The following is an 18,019-nucleotide window of genomic DNA, read 5'->3' as shown; positions in this document are numbered from 1 at the left end:
GGCGTGACTAATCGATCTCCACCCCAGTACGTGTAAACATAAATCAATGCAAAAAAAAAGGTATTGCACACTATACCTTGTTTTGAAAAAAAAAAAAGAAGAAATCTTGTAATACTTATGTATTCAGGTTGCACTCGTTTTACTAATACTTCAATAATTCGGTGACTTGTTCCGGTTGGGCGCATTCAGCAATCGCTAGAAGAAAACGAGACAAACGCGAAAGTAGAATTAATGACCGGGAGCGCACTTCGTTTATTCACGAGCTCAAACATCGCTGGTCTCCCACATCACGCAACACATGTTTGCTACATTTTTGTTGCGGACGTCCGTGTGAACTTTGTGAGAATGCCCCGCACAGGGAACGAAGAAGCACAATGTAGCCAACGCGGATGTCCGATTTAAACCGATTTCGGATATTCCTTGTGACGCCAAGGCGTAGCCAAGTGCCGCAAAGTGCAGCGACGTGCAACGAAGCGGCACGGATGCGCGCAGCCGATACGGGTGTCCGTTGCGTGACAGAGAGACAGGCAGCAGCGCGACCGACGCTGCTTTCGGAACACGAGGCCGGAAAATGAATTCGGTGAACGTGCTTCTTTCACGGAGCGCGCATCGCGGAAGAAAAGACAGAGGGAAAATAAAGTTTTCGCGAGGAGAAGTGTGGGTAACTGGTGCGTCCTCAACGAGTGCCCCACCCCATCCATGCTCCAGCCGGATATTCAGGAGGGCCACGCTGAGCTGTATTCGGTCTTCGAGACAGGGAACCTGGATGAAGGCTCCTAGCTCAGTGTATCAGTGCTCTCTGAGTTTCCTTCGAATGAGATAGCAATTATTTTTTAACACATTTGCATTATCTACAAAAAAGAAAAAAATTATACGAGGTTTCACGTCCCCCAGAACTTAGCTCGTTACCGCATGGCGAAATGATGCAAGAATCAAGTGTACAGGAGGGCACTATCAAATTATATAACTGCAAGATAATAGTATTGGCGGCGTGCACGAACTACAGGGGGCGCTTCTCTAGCTATCATCGTCATCGTTTGTGACGTCATGGGTAGGACAGATTGGGACAGTCCGCACATATCTTGAATCCCTCGCTTAAAGTATTGTGTTGTGTGTATGTTTCTACAGCCTAGAACTTCGTCTGCCTCAACGGGCGACGAGTCTCCCAGCTTTAGATGTCGTGAGTTGGCTTCACGCGCTGTTTGGTTACGCTGGCTATATGCAGACTTGTGCCTATCTCAAATACTCTACTCCAAGATACTGTATTTCAAATACTTTTTCAAGTATCTTGGTATCTTGCAAATACCTTTGATGGAGAGTATTTAATACTCTATTTTAATTACAATCCCGAGTATCTTGCACTCATTATCTTAAATACATTTTTGACATTCCGCCATTTTCCGAGTTTTTCGGTATGAAGTGGGGTGGGCGTGGCACGGGCAACGTGGACATTCTTTCGAGCAACCGAATCCTGTTGCTAGCTCCGATTAGCTACGGTGACTTTAACTGAGCTCGTGAAAATATCGCTTTTTTGCCGACTGTGACTCATATTTTAGCCCTAAGTTCGTAGAATGAAGGTTCTCCTTTCACCTTCCCAAAGGCGCCTTTTGTTTCTATATTGTCTCCCCCCCAAAAAATCCTCAAACCAAAGGTGTGGTTTTACGCAAGTAAAGATGCCACCCTGAGGCGCAAGCAGACCGCAAAACGACCTACGAGAACAAGAAATAACAAATAGAAGAAAATGAGAAGTGGTCACACACAAAAAACTAGACATTTTTGTTTTGCTTTTTTTACATTTGACCTCGCGTCGAGTTTTTTTTTTTTTTTTTTTTTTGTCAGTCCGGTATTTATTGTTCTTGCGAACACTGTCTGTAAGCGAACATTGATAAACAGAGAACAGGACAGGAAATGGAACTAGGAGCTCGGTGACCTCTCAAAATACCAACAAAGTGTTCCCCAACGTTGAGCGTTGGGGAACAAAAAAGTGCGACCACTGCCGTGGCTATTATGTGGGTTCTCTTTGTTATCCAGTCACTCATATCCGTGTCCCAAGTTCGTTTATAGTGAACTCCCCGTATAGGGAATATGGACTGTAGTTAAACGATGCGTCTAAGGTGCGCCGCATGATGTGATATTTAGCGATGTCACTATTGGCGAAGCGCTCTGACCCGTTTGTCACCCTCACACCTCGGTGTTTACCCAAACAAAAGGCCTCTGCACATGCCCACAGGCCTTGTGGGCATGTTCGTGTCATCTTTTTTTGGTTAAAGGCCTGTTCAGACAAGCAGCGGAGCGCTACAAGCATATATCGCCGACCACGCGCTAAGCGCGTGCTGACGGGAGCTTTCACCAGCTTTGTATAGCACCGTCAAAGCTGTTGCTCATGGCAGACGATGAGTAGCTGACGACACATGAGCAGCACTACTAAGGTGTTCTAGCACTACATCAGCGCATCGCTGCAGCTTGTTTCACGCGCTGTGCTGATTTGGTAGAGTGATATTTTTAGCAGGACATTTTACCAATACTGAAAGCCTGGCACGCGCGTTCGTTCTAACAATAATTTTGACGCTGAGATGTCGAAGCGCTGGGATGGTGGTGTGCCGTTTTGTACCCAATACAAAAATGTGGATGATGAAAATATAATATCCAGCGCTTTACCCCCCACTGGCGGCCATAGCTGTGTGCGCGACTGCTGAGCGCGTGCTGATGGCGAGCTCCCAAGGTTCATTTGCAACGTGCATTCCGCACCATCAAGAGTGCCGGTCTTAGCAGCCTATTGATGTAAGCTCGTTCTGAGCATGCGCTCTAAACAGCACCCACAAATATGGCGTCCAGTGAATACTCCCCACACGGTGTAGTTTAACGCGTAGCGTTAAGGAGCTCGTGTCCCAGAAAAGCCGGCGTCGGTGGCGTGACGGCAATATCCTGATTGGTCGATAGGTTCATGGCGTCACAGCCGCATGACCTCACGTGGGAATTTCAAACAACCTACAACGCTCATGGGAAACGTGACGTCACGCGTGGAATGAAAGTGATTAAAAAACATGACATGCAAAGCGAATTAAAGGTCGCCGTATGTCCCAAATGATTTCCCTTAATATATAAAATAATTTATTTGCCTTTAAGAAAAATTTGAAGGATTTTAGGCGGGATTCAAAACCACGACCTTTCCGCAGGAAGAAAGAGCACGAGAAGCGAATAAAAAGGCGATGCGAACGGGGCCCGATAAAAATTCGAAAGTGCCCCAAGCTTTCTCCCATAGGGTGTCGTGGAGTGCTGTGGCATTCACAACACAACATTCAAAAGTTCGGTTACTGTGTACTGTTTTTTTTGTTTTTGTTTTCCTTTTTTTTTTTTTTTAAAGTGGGATATGGACAAAAACGGGGGGGGGGGGGGGGGGGGATGTCTTGTCAAACTGAAAGTGGGAAAGCAAACTTTGAGAACCCCTCGCGTGCGTAGTAAACACTTCAGTGAAAGCGACTTTGTGTATCCTCTTGGTTCCTCTTGGTGTGCACTGTAGGTGCTGGTCTGGTATGAGATGCAAGTTGATTCCTTTCTGAATTTTTGTAAATCAGTAAACAGACATTTCCTCAAAATAATTTGCAGGAAGAAACGGTGGCTGGCTTCCGGAATCGTTTTAATTAAATCCCCGCTTATTCAAACGGTCGACGCAAAACGTGCGAGACCTCCTCGCGATTGATGTCATAACTATAGTCAGTTTGTGACACTTCAGCGTCCCAAAAATGAGGTACGCCTGCTATGAATTATTTCCCTTTGTATGTTTCATTTGGCGGACCCAAATGTTCATAATGCGTGATGCGCTTCTCAGCGACCGATTTTAAATTTGTAAACAATTCTTAGTAAAAATTTGACAGAACAAATTAATCAATCGCCTGAATTGGCCGGGCCATGTGTGACAATATAAGAAATTATGAACATTTCTGATTTTCTTCCTTCTTCTACCTCCTTCTACAGCAACTTCACAAATAAAGCAAACAAACGAAAAAAAAAAACAACAAAAAAACAAACAAACAAGAACGTTGCGAAAGCTGTATTTGATAGCTCCAGCACTCTAAAAAATGTCTGTAAGTCTACTTCCACGCACACCACTCGGAGAGCCAATCACCGCAACTTACGGAGGCAGCTCAGCGAATGACCCTGTCGAAACATATGTTTAGACCAAAACACGCAGTTTGAGTTGTGACATTAAGCAATGCAAAACGTCACGCTTGCATTGCTTAATGTCACAACTCAGACTGCGCTTTTGGTTTGAAACATGTGTTTCGGCATTGTCATTCGCTGAGCCGCCTCCGTAAGTTGCGATGACTGGCTCTCCCAGTGGTGTGCGGGAAAGCAGACGCATGGGTTTTTTTTAGAGTGAGGGTTATTTCTGGGCACTTCAAAGATTTGTGTTTTTTGTAACATAAAAAGCAACTTTGAGGTGGTTTTTCTCTTAGAGATTACTCACAAAAACGTCATAAACGTTTCTCTAATAAACCGTTTTTAATCGGCCGTGCTTTGGCATAGCGCGTCGGTTCTCGGATCCAACCAGCTCCGTAACAGGACGGCGCCCGCGAGGTGGCGCCACCAAAACATCTCCTCGCCAATCGGACTCTAGTCGTCGGCTATGCAAAAGTAGAGTCTTTATTTCTGTTCTGGCGCTGTGCGATAACATAATTATGAACTCGAACTAGTTGGCATTATTGCAAAATTGTAATTGAATACATTTTTTTCTTTACTTTGTTTTTGTTGGTACCATCATGTATTGGAGGATGAACAGCTCACTGTAGTCACCCTGGGATAAATATGGGTTGGGGGATGGGCGGAGGATGGGCAGTAGAAAAATACGGTTCGAATTCCTGCCGAGTCTTGCGTTAGCTATGCCAGTAGTGTTCCAAAATGGGCCGTTTCTTCGAGAGCGAAGACAAGTTCGCCAAAAGCAATGTCGCGCTCACGGACGCGTATAAAAGCATGAGTCGGAATCACCCCCCCCCCCCCCCCCCCCAAAAAAAAAAAAAATGCATTTGCACTGCCAATCAGGGATTCGCCATTCCGTTTGCACCACGCCCCTCGCGATCACAGCCACCGCAGCGGTCAAGCCTGCACATCGTGACCCGCCGTGACAGGTGTTCGCATTCGTTCTCGAGTCCATCCACGTCATCGGACACGTGCGAAATGTACGAACCATTCGCCAGAACTGCCGCCATGCATCAATGGACGCAATCAAGAAAGGTGCGAAGCCTCGAAGCGCGAACGAAGCGAAGTCAGTCGAAACGAGACTAAACTAACAAGGTGAGAACAGCAGAAACATATGCACGATTTTATTTAGTTATTTTTTTAGTATAAGCTTTGACGACAAAGAGCGAAAACAAGCACATTTTTCAATGAATAAACGTAATTCCGTTTCACTTGGAACAAACAACGGGCGAGCTAGTATTCCCAAAAAATGTCATTTGTTTACACTGCATGGGTATTTTTTTTTATGATGCTCAGGAAAAGGTAGAAATTAAAGCACTTCAAACAAGTTTTTTCTTTCCCCGTTCCAGTTTTTGTTATAAATTTAACTTAAAATAGGAAAATTATCGTTTGGTAACGGAACAAAAGGAAAGACTCACTCATTGTTTTTCCTAACTCGAATTTAATGGGAAATGCTGTGGCATTGTTTCTTTACTTTATGAATGTTCTTTTATAAAATATGCTAAGGTTTTGTCGACGACGTGAAAGGCAAAAAATTTACTTGAAGTTTCAGCACGATATTAGCATAAAATAAAATATTTTTTTTTTTAATTTTGTTTTCACAGTTGCACTCTCCAGGCATTTTTCTGTCTATCTAGTGAAGGAAAAGTGTCGGGTATTACATTAGCTTTCCAACGAGAGCTTTCCTAAACAATGTCAGTGTGTTCCTGATACAAACGACTAGAACTACTTTCACAACTCATGTACGCAGATGAAAGTTTGCACATCACCCTACCTCGCAATTGCCAGTCTGTAAATTTCATTTATATTAGGCCAAACTATAGGCGTAGACTATGGGGGGGGGGGGGGGGGGGGCATCGGAGCTCGTAAACCCTCTAGTAAAAGCCCCCCCCCCCCCGGGGCCCGGGCCATGATCCTTACCGAGACACCCCCCCCCCCCCCCTATCGGGAAAATGGAAAGTCTACGTTGCTGGGCCAAACATTTAAAAGTGTACCCTTCTGGGTAGTGTACCGCCCTTAGCGAACATTGTCTTTAAAACTTGCCACCTTCCGTGCAACCTACTACTTTTTAATTATTTTTCCATAAGCTGCTTTCAGTTTTTGCATAGTTATCACACGATTCATTTATTATTCTTTAATGCAATTACATTCGTACTAACGATGCTATTGTGAGGCGCTTAGTTGAATTTTGACTTCCACTACTATCAACTTACCGTCACGCCAAATAATAATAATAAAAAGCAGAGCTCCTTCTTCTTATTGAACACATAGAAAAAAAAACAAAAAAACTTGGAAGTACGCAGATGGCAAGTTTGCTGCTGTACACGTATACAATGCAAAGAAGACCGTAGTTTGAATCAGCACGCGAAGTGACCAGGGTTAGGTTAAGCCGAGGTGCAGAAGGCAGCTAACGCCTTTCGAATCGGTACAGCCATACAGGCTATACAACAAACTTATGGGACACCCCGTGTCCTTGCAGGGACTTGAACGCGCGCCGCGCGTTTGGAGCGCGAATCGAGAACAAGTTCGACGGCCAGGGCGAGCAGAGCCGCGGCCACCAGAAGCACCGAGGAGAGCAGGGCCGCCCGGACGTGGTGCAAGCCCAGGGGTCCCAGCTCCGAACGCCGGGCACACGCAGCCCAGTCTGGCAACATCCGCGCCGTCCACAGGTCTAGCAAGCCCGACTCCCGAAGCCAGCCGAGCCTGTGCCCACAAGGAATCCCAGGATGAGCTTTCACAAGTACAAAACGCCCCCCCCCCCCCCCCCCACCGTCCCCCCCCCCCCCCACCAAAAAAGAAAAAATTACATTGTTGTCGTTGTTTTTTTCTAAGAATAAACCGCGCTTCGCCGAACGCTCATTTTTCGCGAAAATGTAGCGACAGCGATTTGAACCAGATGCCAAAGCTTCAAGAACGGTGGGAGTTTTGCCCAGCTTAATCTCAATTCCTTTAAGCCTCTGAAACCGTCGGTGCGTTTCTACTGAAGTGCACGTCTGAAACAAGTGAATTCTCACCTTTTTCCTGAGGCTCGTGAAATACCACAGGAAAGAATTCCCATGAAAAACGTAATACGGGACGTCCCATCAGTGACACCATAAAGTTTTGTTTAGAGAGCACTGCTCCAGCATTAATATCACGTGACTTCACACGAAGGTCCGAGTAAAGGCGCGTTCACACTCTTGCAACCGAGTACGACCGAGAAAGACTTCTTGGGACCGGATGCACTGAGCGGAGCTGGTCCTAAGAGATCGCAAGAGGCTTAAAAACCGGTTTGGTCTCTCTCGGTCGCACTCGGTTGCAAGAGTGTGAACGGGCCTTAATGGTACACGCAGCAGCTCCCTGGAAGCCAGACATCGCAATCCTTCTGAACAATAATAATAATAAACAAGTAGTAGACAGTAGTTTGCGTTATTATTATCCGTGAGAAGCAGCAACACGTTTCGGAAAATTGCAATTAAAGTTTTGTTCTCTTCAGGAGCGCGACAACGTCAAAGAAACTGGGACGTGGCAGGAGTACTCAACATACACTTTTCGTAGACCGCTTACGCGGCGGATTGAGGACTCTTGCGGGCACCTACTATCGTGGGTACACCTACTATCGTGGGTACTACACCTACTATCGTGGGTACACCTTGTTGGTGTTCGACTGGTGGCAGCTGATAAAACCCGTTTGCTCTACTGACGTCTAACCCCTGGTTAGCTCAGTTGGTAGAGCGCTCCACTTGTAATGGAGAGGTCCCGGGTTCGATACCCGGACCAGGCGGATTTTTTCGGTCGCTCACCAGTCACCTAGCTGTTGTAGTAACTAGCGATAGATGGCGCCACGTCTCCCAGCGGTGCCGCGTTTTGAGCACGAGCACAAGAACCGTTATCACCCAAGACGGAAGACCAATAGCGTACTCATCGAGATCTTTGACAGCCGCACAAATGAAATATGCGCAGATCGAGAAAGAGATGCTGGCCATTGTTCATGGTTGCAGCAAGTTCCACCATTACATATTCGGCCAACCAAACGTAACAGTAGAATCCGACCACAGGCCGTTACAGGCTATTTTCATGAAACCGTTGCATCAGTGCCCGATGAGACTGCAGCGGATGAAGATGGCTCTCCAAAGATACTCATTGGAAGTAAAATTCATACCTGGAAAAGACTTGCAGTTAGCAGACGCACTGTCACGGTTTCCCACGAAGGAAACAATGCAAGAAGAAGAAGAGAAATTTCAAGTCAATTCACTGGAGCACATATCTGTCACACAAGATCGGCTAAATGAAATAAGAGACGCAACTGCAGCCGATGTCCAGATGCGTCTACTGCGCGAGTATGCACAGACGTCATGGCCCGAGCAGAAAGAGCAAGTTCCTCAGCTCGGAAGGCCATTCTGGTCCTACAGAGAGGAGATCCACGAGGAAGACGGCCTTGTGCTGCGGTCAAACAAGATAATAATTCCAACGGCCATCAGATCCAAGATTCTCAACTTGCTCCACACGGCACACGCGGGCAAAGACAAAATGAAGAGAAGAGCCCGAGAAATTTTGTTCTGGCCCGGAATCAACGCTGACATTGACCGCGAACATGACAAATGCAGCAAATGCGAGAAGTACAAATCAAGAAACACCAAGATGCCACTCCTCAGCCACGCACTGCCAACGCTTCCTTGGCAGTTGGTCGGGACCGATTTCTTCACTCATGAAGGAAAAGACTACATAATCCTGGTGGATTTTTACTCATTTTATTTTGAGGTAGAAGAAATGAAAAGTACCACAGCTTCCAAAGTCAAAGAGTTCTGCCTTAAAGTATTCGCAACACATGGACTGCCGTTGAAACTTATAAGCGACAATGGCCCACCATTTGGCAGCCAGGAGTTCAAGCAGTTCTTGGAAAACCTGAAGATAGAACAAGTTACATCAAGCCCTTACCACGCTCGATCAAATGGCATGGCTGAACGAGCCGTGAGACAGGCCAAACAACTCTTGCGAAAGAGTGCCAACACTGAAGAGTTTTACCGCTCCCTCCTTGAGTGGCGCAACACTCCACGAGACGATGTCCTCCAATCGCCAGTACAGAGACTGATGAGCCGACACACAAGAACACTGTTACCTGCGCGATCGGAACATTACCTGCCGACTGTTGTGCCACCCAAGGCTGTCACACGTCGTCTCACAGAAATAAGGCGGCAACAAAAGGCGAACTACGATAGAAGCTCAAGAACACTGCCAGACATTGACACGGGTTCTACAGTCACCGTCTACAACACCCTGCGGCGCACATGGTCACCTGCCATAGTCGTGGGACATTCAGTGCCGAGGTCCTACGACATTTTAACCCCAGGGGGTCGGGTCCACCGAAGAACCCGTGAACACTTACGAACGGCGACGGATTCTCGACGAGAGCTGACCTCCACGGGGAAAGACACAGCCTGCACGGAAGAGAGTCCCAGTGACTTTAACCAGAGTCAGCCTCACCCGGGACCGCGGCCGCGAAGAGGAACAAGGAAAAGAAGGCCACCACAACGATACCCCAACCATGTTGATGGTGACGCTCTACGCTGACTTTTCCAGAGAAAAGAGATGTAGTAACTAGCGATAGATGGCGCCACGTCTCCCAGCGGTGCCGCGTTTTGAGCACGAGCGCGGAGCGCGTGGAATAAAATCATTCGTTCGAATCTCCATGCTGGCTAATGCGTAATGCTTCCTACAGCTGTGTTTGGAGATTTATGTTTGTCCTTTGTCCCTCTTGTTCCCCTTCTCCAGGGATTACTTTCGACTAATAGGGAGTTTTCGTAGACCGCGTTTCCCTCTCCGCTAAGCCCTCCGCAACGAAGCAGCCGCTACTGCACCGGCGCGCCGATGGCCTTGACTGTAGAGTTCCGGATAGCGTAACTGGTTGCGGAGAGGGTTGCGGGACAGCGGACACGATCTACGAAAACTCCCTATTAGCTATATAACACGACAGCCCCGTGGCCGTTCCGCCCCCAGCGCCACGTAACAGGGGCACTCCGAAACACCGCGCCTACCCCGCCTACCCTGTGCGGTGGTATCCAGGTTGTGATAACACTCTGCTTGTCGTCTGCAAGCCTCGAAGCATGGCGCCGCCACAGCACTTGCCAATGTTTGCTTCGCAGGCTTTTGTGGGTGCTTCTTTCGGAACGACACGCGGAGACGTGTTAGCCAGATATCCAACAAAAGGGACACATCGAGCTAAGCATAATCGTTGCCGATGATCGTATACGTATCTCCGTAGATTACCTTTATTAGACGGGCATATGGAAGAGCATCGTACCAGCGTACGGTCGTGTATCACTACTGCGTGATGCGCGTTAAAGACCCCGGGCTAGCGGTTGTACTGCACTGGCTATATTTCTCATCTACAGCTGGGAGACTCGGTCACCCGTTGAGGCTGACTAACTTCCGGCAGTATAAACATGCACACAACATTATTTATTTTAACTTTAATTATGTTTTAATTATGTTTTAATTATTTTTTTTTCTTGTGTCAGAATTGCTGTGATAAATATGCTGATGGTATGTCCCCTTCGTTGGATGTTTGACTGACTCGTTTTCATGAGTCGGGGAATCTTCTTACCGAAAGGGGCACCCACAATAGCCTGTGAAACAAACACTAACAAGTGCTGTGGCGGCGTCTGCTTTGCGCACTGCAGACGACGAGAAGGGTGTGTTGTCGCTACCTACCTGGAAGAGTAATCCCGCCGCATATGGTACGCGGTGTAGGCGCAGAGTTTCAGAGTGCCCCTGCTACGTGGCGCGGGGGGCACTGGGGCTACGGAATCAGGCAATAGGAACTCGGCGTCGTTCTGACGTCACCGCCACTTCTGCGCAAGAAGCAGACCAACTTGCTCTCCGTACACAATTAGAAAGAGCCGCGAATTATTATCATTACCATTATCGTCGGTTTACGAAACTTAAAAGCAGCACGAAATGTGCTCCTCGCCTGTCGCCGCAACATACAGCAGACCTTTGGTAAGGAAGAAGTTGATCAAAATTTGAAGGTTCGTCGTTTTGAAGCGCGAAAGGTGTAGAACAAATGGTCCGTGCACGTAAGTGAACTTCAGAAAGTTGTTATCATGCATGACGACAAAAATATTTCTATGTCTGTCCCGCCGGCACTGACAGTATCCGCAGATGACAAATCTGCGGATACTGTGCTACCTGAGGACGGACGGGCGACGTGGATAATTCTCATAGCCGTCGTGGTTGGCATCGTAGATGCCACTGATGACTGCCACCAGTGATCTGTGAAGTAAGTGGGTAAGCGAGGTGAAAGTTTCTAAAACCATCCAACATTACGCGTAGCAACTAGACACTGCCAAAGTGGAATTTTCCAAAGTGCGAGTAATGTTTGAAAACAAGTCTTTCAAGCAGACGACACGATGATTCTCCCTTAGTCGCGAAATTTTGGGCGAGACGCTAGGGCTGCCCTTTTCTCTTGTTCCGCACGGCACACCGGACGGGAAGTCCCGACTTCCTTAACTCTCCTCGCGCGCAAGAGGGGACAGAAGAAGGGTTTTTCCATTCTTGGCGCGCGCGGCGACGACAACGGACGGGGACGAAATCTCTGCAAAGTATCGAGAGCTCACCTCTGGTCCATCTTCCTGCGGAATTCGTGCGGCAGCCGAGCGTTGGCGTAGAGCCCGAACGACAGCGTGTTGACTGGCTCTTTGCCGATGTAGAACTGGGAGCTTGGGAAGCGGGCGCAGGTCCTGCCGACCACGTAGCGGAAGCTGGTGCGGTCGGACAGGATGACCGCCGAACCTCGGGCCACGGCGTCCAGATGCGAGCTTGCGTACAGGGCTTCGATGGGCACCAGCCCGCCGTGGCGCTCCACCATGAGCCACACGCGGTGCCAGTCGGGCCTCGTCGAGCGCTGCCGGGAACATCAACCGCCAGCATTTCTGGTCAAAACAAGCTACAGGAGGGCAGCCGATGCTACGAGCTGAGAGGGCCAATCAAACGGCTCTAACAACCCAAGGTCAAGACGTTAGTAATCGTTCAGCGCGTGTGCTATCATCGACGAAACCAGTGCATTGAATGCGCTGTGACCTTGCGGTTTTAGAGCGCAGCTCGCCCGTTTCCGCCTATAGCAAAACGTCGCCGTCGGCGTAACTTCGCTAATTTTAGCGGTAAGACTGACGTCACATGACCTCAACACCAATTCAGTTTCTCCGCTAAATTTAGCAGGAAATTGAACTGATGTTGATTTCACGTGACATCAATTTTCCCGCTAAATCTAGTGGAGAAACTGGATTTGTTCATGGATGACGTGACACGAAGTCATGTAACGTCATTTTTCCCGCAAAAATTTAGCGGGGAGACTGAATTGGTGTTGAGGTCACGTGACGTTAACTTTCCAGCTAAATTTAGCGGGGAAACTCTGGGAGGAGGGGAGGGGAGGGTACGGAGGAGGAGAGAAGGTACAAGGGCATACATCCTCCCCTCCGTAACCCCCCTCCTCCTCCTCAAGAGCTGCGCTCTAATTTCGCATTACAGAGATTTGTAAACGTCTTTCATTTTTGGTGCATCTGTTCGGTTTAGCGTGTAATCTAGCCTTTGACTGCGTCCGGACTTAAGATAAAACGAGTTACAGGGAAATGTCAAGAGGTAACAATATACTCGCGGAGACAGCTTGCTCAACTCGAACAAAAATGTTTTTGAGTATAATCTCCAGGAAAGGGCGAATGACGCTTCGAAACGATTGGTTTGGTGTCTAACATTTGAAAGCGAGCCAGTATGAAGCGGGGCTTTCCCCTGCACTTAAAAAAAAAAGTTATGCAGCACTATTCGACTCCAAACCATTCCTCGCACAGCCTAACCAATTTCCAATCTACCTCTTGTGCCTCATTATGAGCATGTAAAATTAAAAGAATGAATGAATGAATATCATGGACGTTTAATTTTGCTGGCTGACCGTGGTATATAAGGTCTCTTTATTTGCCTTAAAGGGACACTGACAGGGTATTTATGCTCGCCGAGGTTGTTAGTTGTACGTGACATATGAGGGCTCAACTACCCAGAACAGAATTTGCGGCTCGAAATTCGGTTTCTTTCCGCCCGAAAACCGACGATCAAGAATTGGCCGGTTCGAGTCTCGCTCACTCTCTTTTTCGCGGTCACGGGCCGTTTTCTAAGGTATCGATGCGACCACCAAATTTAATCAAAGTCGTGGGTCACTGAAGGCACACACTCAATATTAAAAATAGAAAAAAATATGAAACCCATTTTTTGCGGCTTCTAAAAAGCTGTAAATACGTTGATTGAAAAAAAAAAAAAAAAGTTCCACAGACAACCGGAAGCATTCTGTGCGTTCGTCGTTTCGCGTATCGTGGGACTCGCGGGGACGGCGATGGCAGCGGACGACGGGCGTGGGGCCTCTATTTCAGAACTGTCGTTCGCGGTACCGGCGAATTCTGTCTACCGTTAAAAGAGAAATTTGGGTCTAATCAAAAGAATTGGTATTCATCCCGTACGACACGCCCGACCACCAAGCCGATTTGCACGAAGACGTCGCCGAGCTGTCGCTCCCTTCTCGTGGCTGAAGACAACGCTCGCGCAAACGTCAAGCACGACGTGTCTACTTCGAGTTGAATATGCACGCGTACGATATCTTTACTAGGTGCGAATGTCCCCAAAGCGTGGTGCCTCCCGACTTCGACCCGGGAGTGCTTTTGCTAGAGAAAAATCGACAGCAAACTTTCCAACTTGCAGTTTACCGGCTGAATTATTACTAAGGAAAGAGATCCACCAGAAACGAGATGCCCCAGTAGCTCAGCAATAAAGAAAAAAAAAATGCCCCAGTACCTCAGTGGAAAAGACGTCCGCTTTACACGTGGAAGGACAGAATTCGATCCCCCGTGAATTTTTTTTTTCAAACATTTTCCGATGTTTACATATCTTTTTCTTTTTTTTACAATCATCACTGAAGAAACAAACAAAAAAATAACAAACAAATGTTGTGGACGATACTTCGCTGAATTAAACGGTATGGGATTTTCGTTTTGACACCTGCGAACTCAATGTAATCACTTTCTACAAAATGCAAGGAGCATATAAATCAGGTAGCGTCCGCTTTCCGAGGTGCCCATAAATGTTCTACAGGAATTGCAGCCAGCCATTGGTCCCGATCCCGTTGATCTTTCGGAAACTCTGTCGCACAATGCCACTCTTTTTCGGATGCAGGACATGTGAGCCAGCTCTTCACGCAACATCTTGGGTGTATTCTTTCCGGAGCCGATCATGGACATTCACCACGGGCACTCACTACTCATCTCCAACTCCTCAATGTACAAAACAACTCATCTTGGAGTACATAACAACGAGCGGAACAAACATAACTGCAAAAGAATCGCACGGCAAGCAGTTCCCGCACGCCGCATCGCACGCCGCATGTCGTGTCGTCTGCTACCGGAGAGGAGAGAAAAAAAAAGAAAAACGCACGGTCGGGTGCAGCCACGTGACTTCCGCCAGTCACTCTCTTCTCTCCACTTCTCCGACCTCCGTCGGGTTTCGGTTTCGGTTTCGGTTTCGAGCAGTTGCGTCTTTTGGCTTTAATAAAGAAATACGCTACTCTGTTACAAAATATTAATTGGGTAGTCCTCCGACACCATAATGAAGCGCCTGGCAAAAAATAAAAAAAAAAATTTTGGGGGGTGTCAGTGTCCCTTTAAGACACCACATCATCCCTTAACAACGCCTCTTTCTTACGCGGGGTACTGTCTCGTCATAAGATTGAAGCGGCATAAGCTACACCTGAGACACAGATGTCGATCCTCCACGCATTTTTATTACATGCGCAAAGTTCCTCGGCGTTCATCACCAAGACGCAGACCTGATAGATACCACGGCACTGCGAAACGAGGATGTAATCTTTACACCCTTTCTCGCTGCAGTCACGAACTTAGCGCAGTCGTGCGGCTTTGGAACGTTAACACCTTTCCAGCGGTACCACGAACAAGGCGGTCTACGAATGTAACGTATTCTGAGCACGCGCATTGGTCACGAATGCGGCGTCAGCGTTCGGCGAGCAATCTGAAGGCTCGTTCACATTCTTGCAACCGAGTACGACCGAGCGAGACAAGACCGGTTTTTAAGCTTCTGACGACGTCTTAGGACCAGCTCCGCAGCAGCGCACCTGGTCCTAAGACGTCGCAAGAGACTTAAAAACCGGTTATGTCTCTCTCGGTCTTACTCAGTTGCAAAAGTGTGATCGAGCCTTGACGCTTCGTGCCCCTGAAAAAATGGCGACCGACAATGTTGCTTGATGAGACTTTTGAAAAGGAACTATTAAGCACGCAGTAACACAGGATCGGAAGAAGAGGTATGTTGACTTGTTCGTTCTTATCTGAAGCCGTCGTCTCCATAAACGTTTGCAAGCTGCCGCGCTCCGAGAGCGTCTGGCCACCGTGCAGATGGAACGCTGGCCACCGTGCAGATGAGCGTGGCACGCATTGAATATAAAGGCATGCCATATATAGGATGAGCAGGTATACCCCCAGCATGGAAACGAGGATACTGTTGGCGAAGAGGAGCGGCCTAACAGCGGGCTTCTCTGCCAGCTGACTCAGGCTATCGATCCGCGGCCCCTCCGACCGCACGAGCAGGCAGGCCTTCATCTGACCGGCCAACGCGTGCGCCAAGACCAACGCCGAAAGCCACCAGCAGGCACGCAAGAGCCGCAGGGCAGTCCTGGAGAAGCCGCTGGACTGGCTTCTGCCGCCACCTGCGACGAGGGAACTCCCGTAGATATGATTCGCCGTATTTGACTAAAGTCCGACCGCGCAGCAGCCACACGGTATGATCCAATGGAGCAAATCAAGCAGGGCAAGAAGGGTGTCGTCACGGCGCGTGCACAGTAGTCCATGGCCTCACGGTCCATCATGGTCCATGCCCTTTTCCTTTTTTCTTTTTTTTGCGCGTGATTGGTTTGACCGGCGATAGCAAACCCACGAAGGACTTAATGTGGAACAGAGTATCGTAGCTACTCAGAGGACTATCAGCTGTCTCATCTCCAACACCAAATTCGGGAAATGGAGAGGTCCCGGGTTCGATACCCGGACCAGGCAGATTTTTTTCGGTGGCGCGCCAGTCACCTATAGCTCTGTTTGGAGATTGTGTTCGTCCTTTGTACCTCTTGTTCCCCTTCTCCAGAAATTATTTTCGCCATTCTTGTCCAGCTCGCTTGCACGTTTGCATTTAATTGAATTACAATTATAAAGCGTCCTGTTATGACCTGGCGTAGATACAATCTGTGATCTGCCGAACAATGAAGAAGCTCTTGCTTATGAATCGGAAGCTACAACTTTTCCTCGCTGTTCCACATAGATCAAAGATTGCGCTGCTGTGTGGCAAAACAGCACCCCTCCCTGGGTAACGGGTGTCCATATGGATACTTGTTTTTTAAAAATAAGATATGCGCACTAGTGTCTGCAATTTTGCTGAAAGTTCGAAGAAATTGATATGCGGAGCTCCTGAAACGGATACACGTCTCTTCCGAAATGAAGCGTCTATTTACATTGTGTGGTTTAGCATGTTGAAGGATAGGAAATTACTCATCTTTAAAATTAAAATATTCACAACCGTAAGGCTCTTTTTTTTATTTTTTCGGTTTGCTTCAAGGCTAATACTTGAAAGGTGTTCTAGCATAATCTTTTAGATCAATGATACACCACCTGCGATCCACGGGCCGCGGACATGACATTGCGAGATGTGCTCAAGACGGCAACCAGTGCGATGATGCCAGATATTGAAAACCTGCCTGCCAGATATTGAAAACGCGCGCAGTTCCCAATGAACATTTTTTTGGCCCGCGTCATTTTTGAGTTGTGCACCCTGCAGATGGCGGGCCCAAAACTGAAGACCAGCTCTACGGATATTTACTGATTCCATCACGCGACACTTCCTACATAGTCATACACATGCACAGCGCATGCACCATATAGTTTTCACATAATAAGTAAAAGTATGCAGACGCCATGAAGCACACACAATACTGGAATCACAATCCTCTTGGCTTTCCACAATTTCGAATTATAAAGAATGCATAGGGTGCATGAGGGCAAGTCGTAGGAGCACCCTTTTAACACATGTAAGAATATAAAATAGTGAAATCTTGCGCGTAGTATGCAGTCAACATGTATCAGTAACCAGAAATGACCGCTTCAGCCGCTAATGGCCCAACCTTGCTGTAGAAGGCTGGCGAGAAAAGACCAGAGGTGTTGAAGCCCACGGCGAAGAATCCCGCCCAGGGCAGGCACGTCGGCGATGGCGGCCACTCCGCAGCAGACAAGCAGGGACGCCAGCAGGAGTAACCACACCTAAACAGAGGTTACTAAAGGAACCGATCCATAGGCATGTCTGGAAGCACTTCAAATAGTTAACTTTTAAGGGTTACTATAGAAACAACTCTTGCGAATGATTTGTGACGTGCTGGCCGTTGCCCACGCTCTAGAACCCGGAGATCCTGGGGTAAATCTTCACCATGTTTCGATCTCCATTAGCATCGTTACCGGCGTGCGGTCGTTCATCACTACCGCGTGGTGCACACTACTCCTGGTTAGAATTGGTACTGCGTTACCTAAATTTCTCACCTACAGTGGAGACACGCGTCACACACTGGGGCAGCCCTTTCCGTTGTGAAAACATACACATAACAAAATTACTTCTGTGTTGCCATTACATTTAATAGTGAATATTTCCAATGTTACTAGCTCCCATAGGTTAATCTCACGACTTGTTCACCTAGAACGAACCACGCTGTTGTTTCTTTGGTAGAATATTGATTGCCAGTGTATACACCGCGAAATCGCTCTTG

General features: G+C 47.8%; 1 protein-coding gene across 1 annotated transcript; it reads right to left on the bottom strand.

Annotated features, from left to right (window-relative positions):
* Nucleotides 1–6,625: 6,625 nt before the first annotated feature.
* On the bottom strand, nucleotides 6,626–17,404 carry LOC8053438. Its single transcript, XM_029990120.3, has 4 exons — nucleotides 17,387–17,404; nucleotides 15,699–15,928; nucleotides 11,793–12,079; nucleotides 6,626–6,900 (listed from the first exon to the last, which is right to left on the bottom strand). The coding sequence occupies exons 2-4, from the start codon at nucleotides 15,819–15,821 to the stop codon at nucleotides 6,651–6,653; spliced, it is 660 nt and encodes a 219-aa protein (XP_029845980.3). The 5' UTR covers nucleotides 15,822–15,928; nucleotides 17,387–17,404; the 3' UTR covers nucleotides 6,626–6,650.
* Between the last annotated feature and the right edge of the window lie 615 nt (nucleotides 17,405–18,019).

The sequence above is a fragment of the Ixodes scapularis genome, unplaced genomic scaffold (assembly GCF_016920785.2).
Source record: "Ixodes scapularis isolate PalLabHiFi unplaced genomic scaffold, ASM1692078v2 PGA_scaffold7__128_contigs__length_106722199, whole genome shotgun sequence".
Taxonomy (NCBI): domain Eukaryota; kingdom Metazoa; phylum Arthropoda; class Arachnida; order Ixodida; family Ixodidae; genus Ixodes; species Ixodes scapularis.
This window is presented reverse-complemented; position numbering and strand designations above follow the sequence as displayed.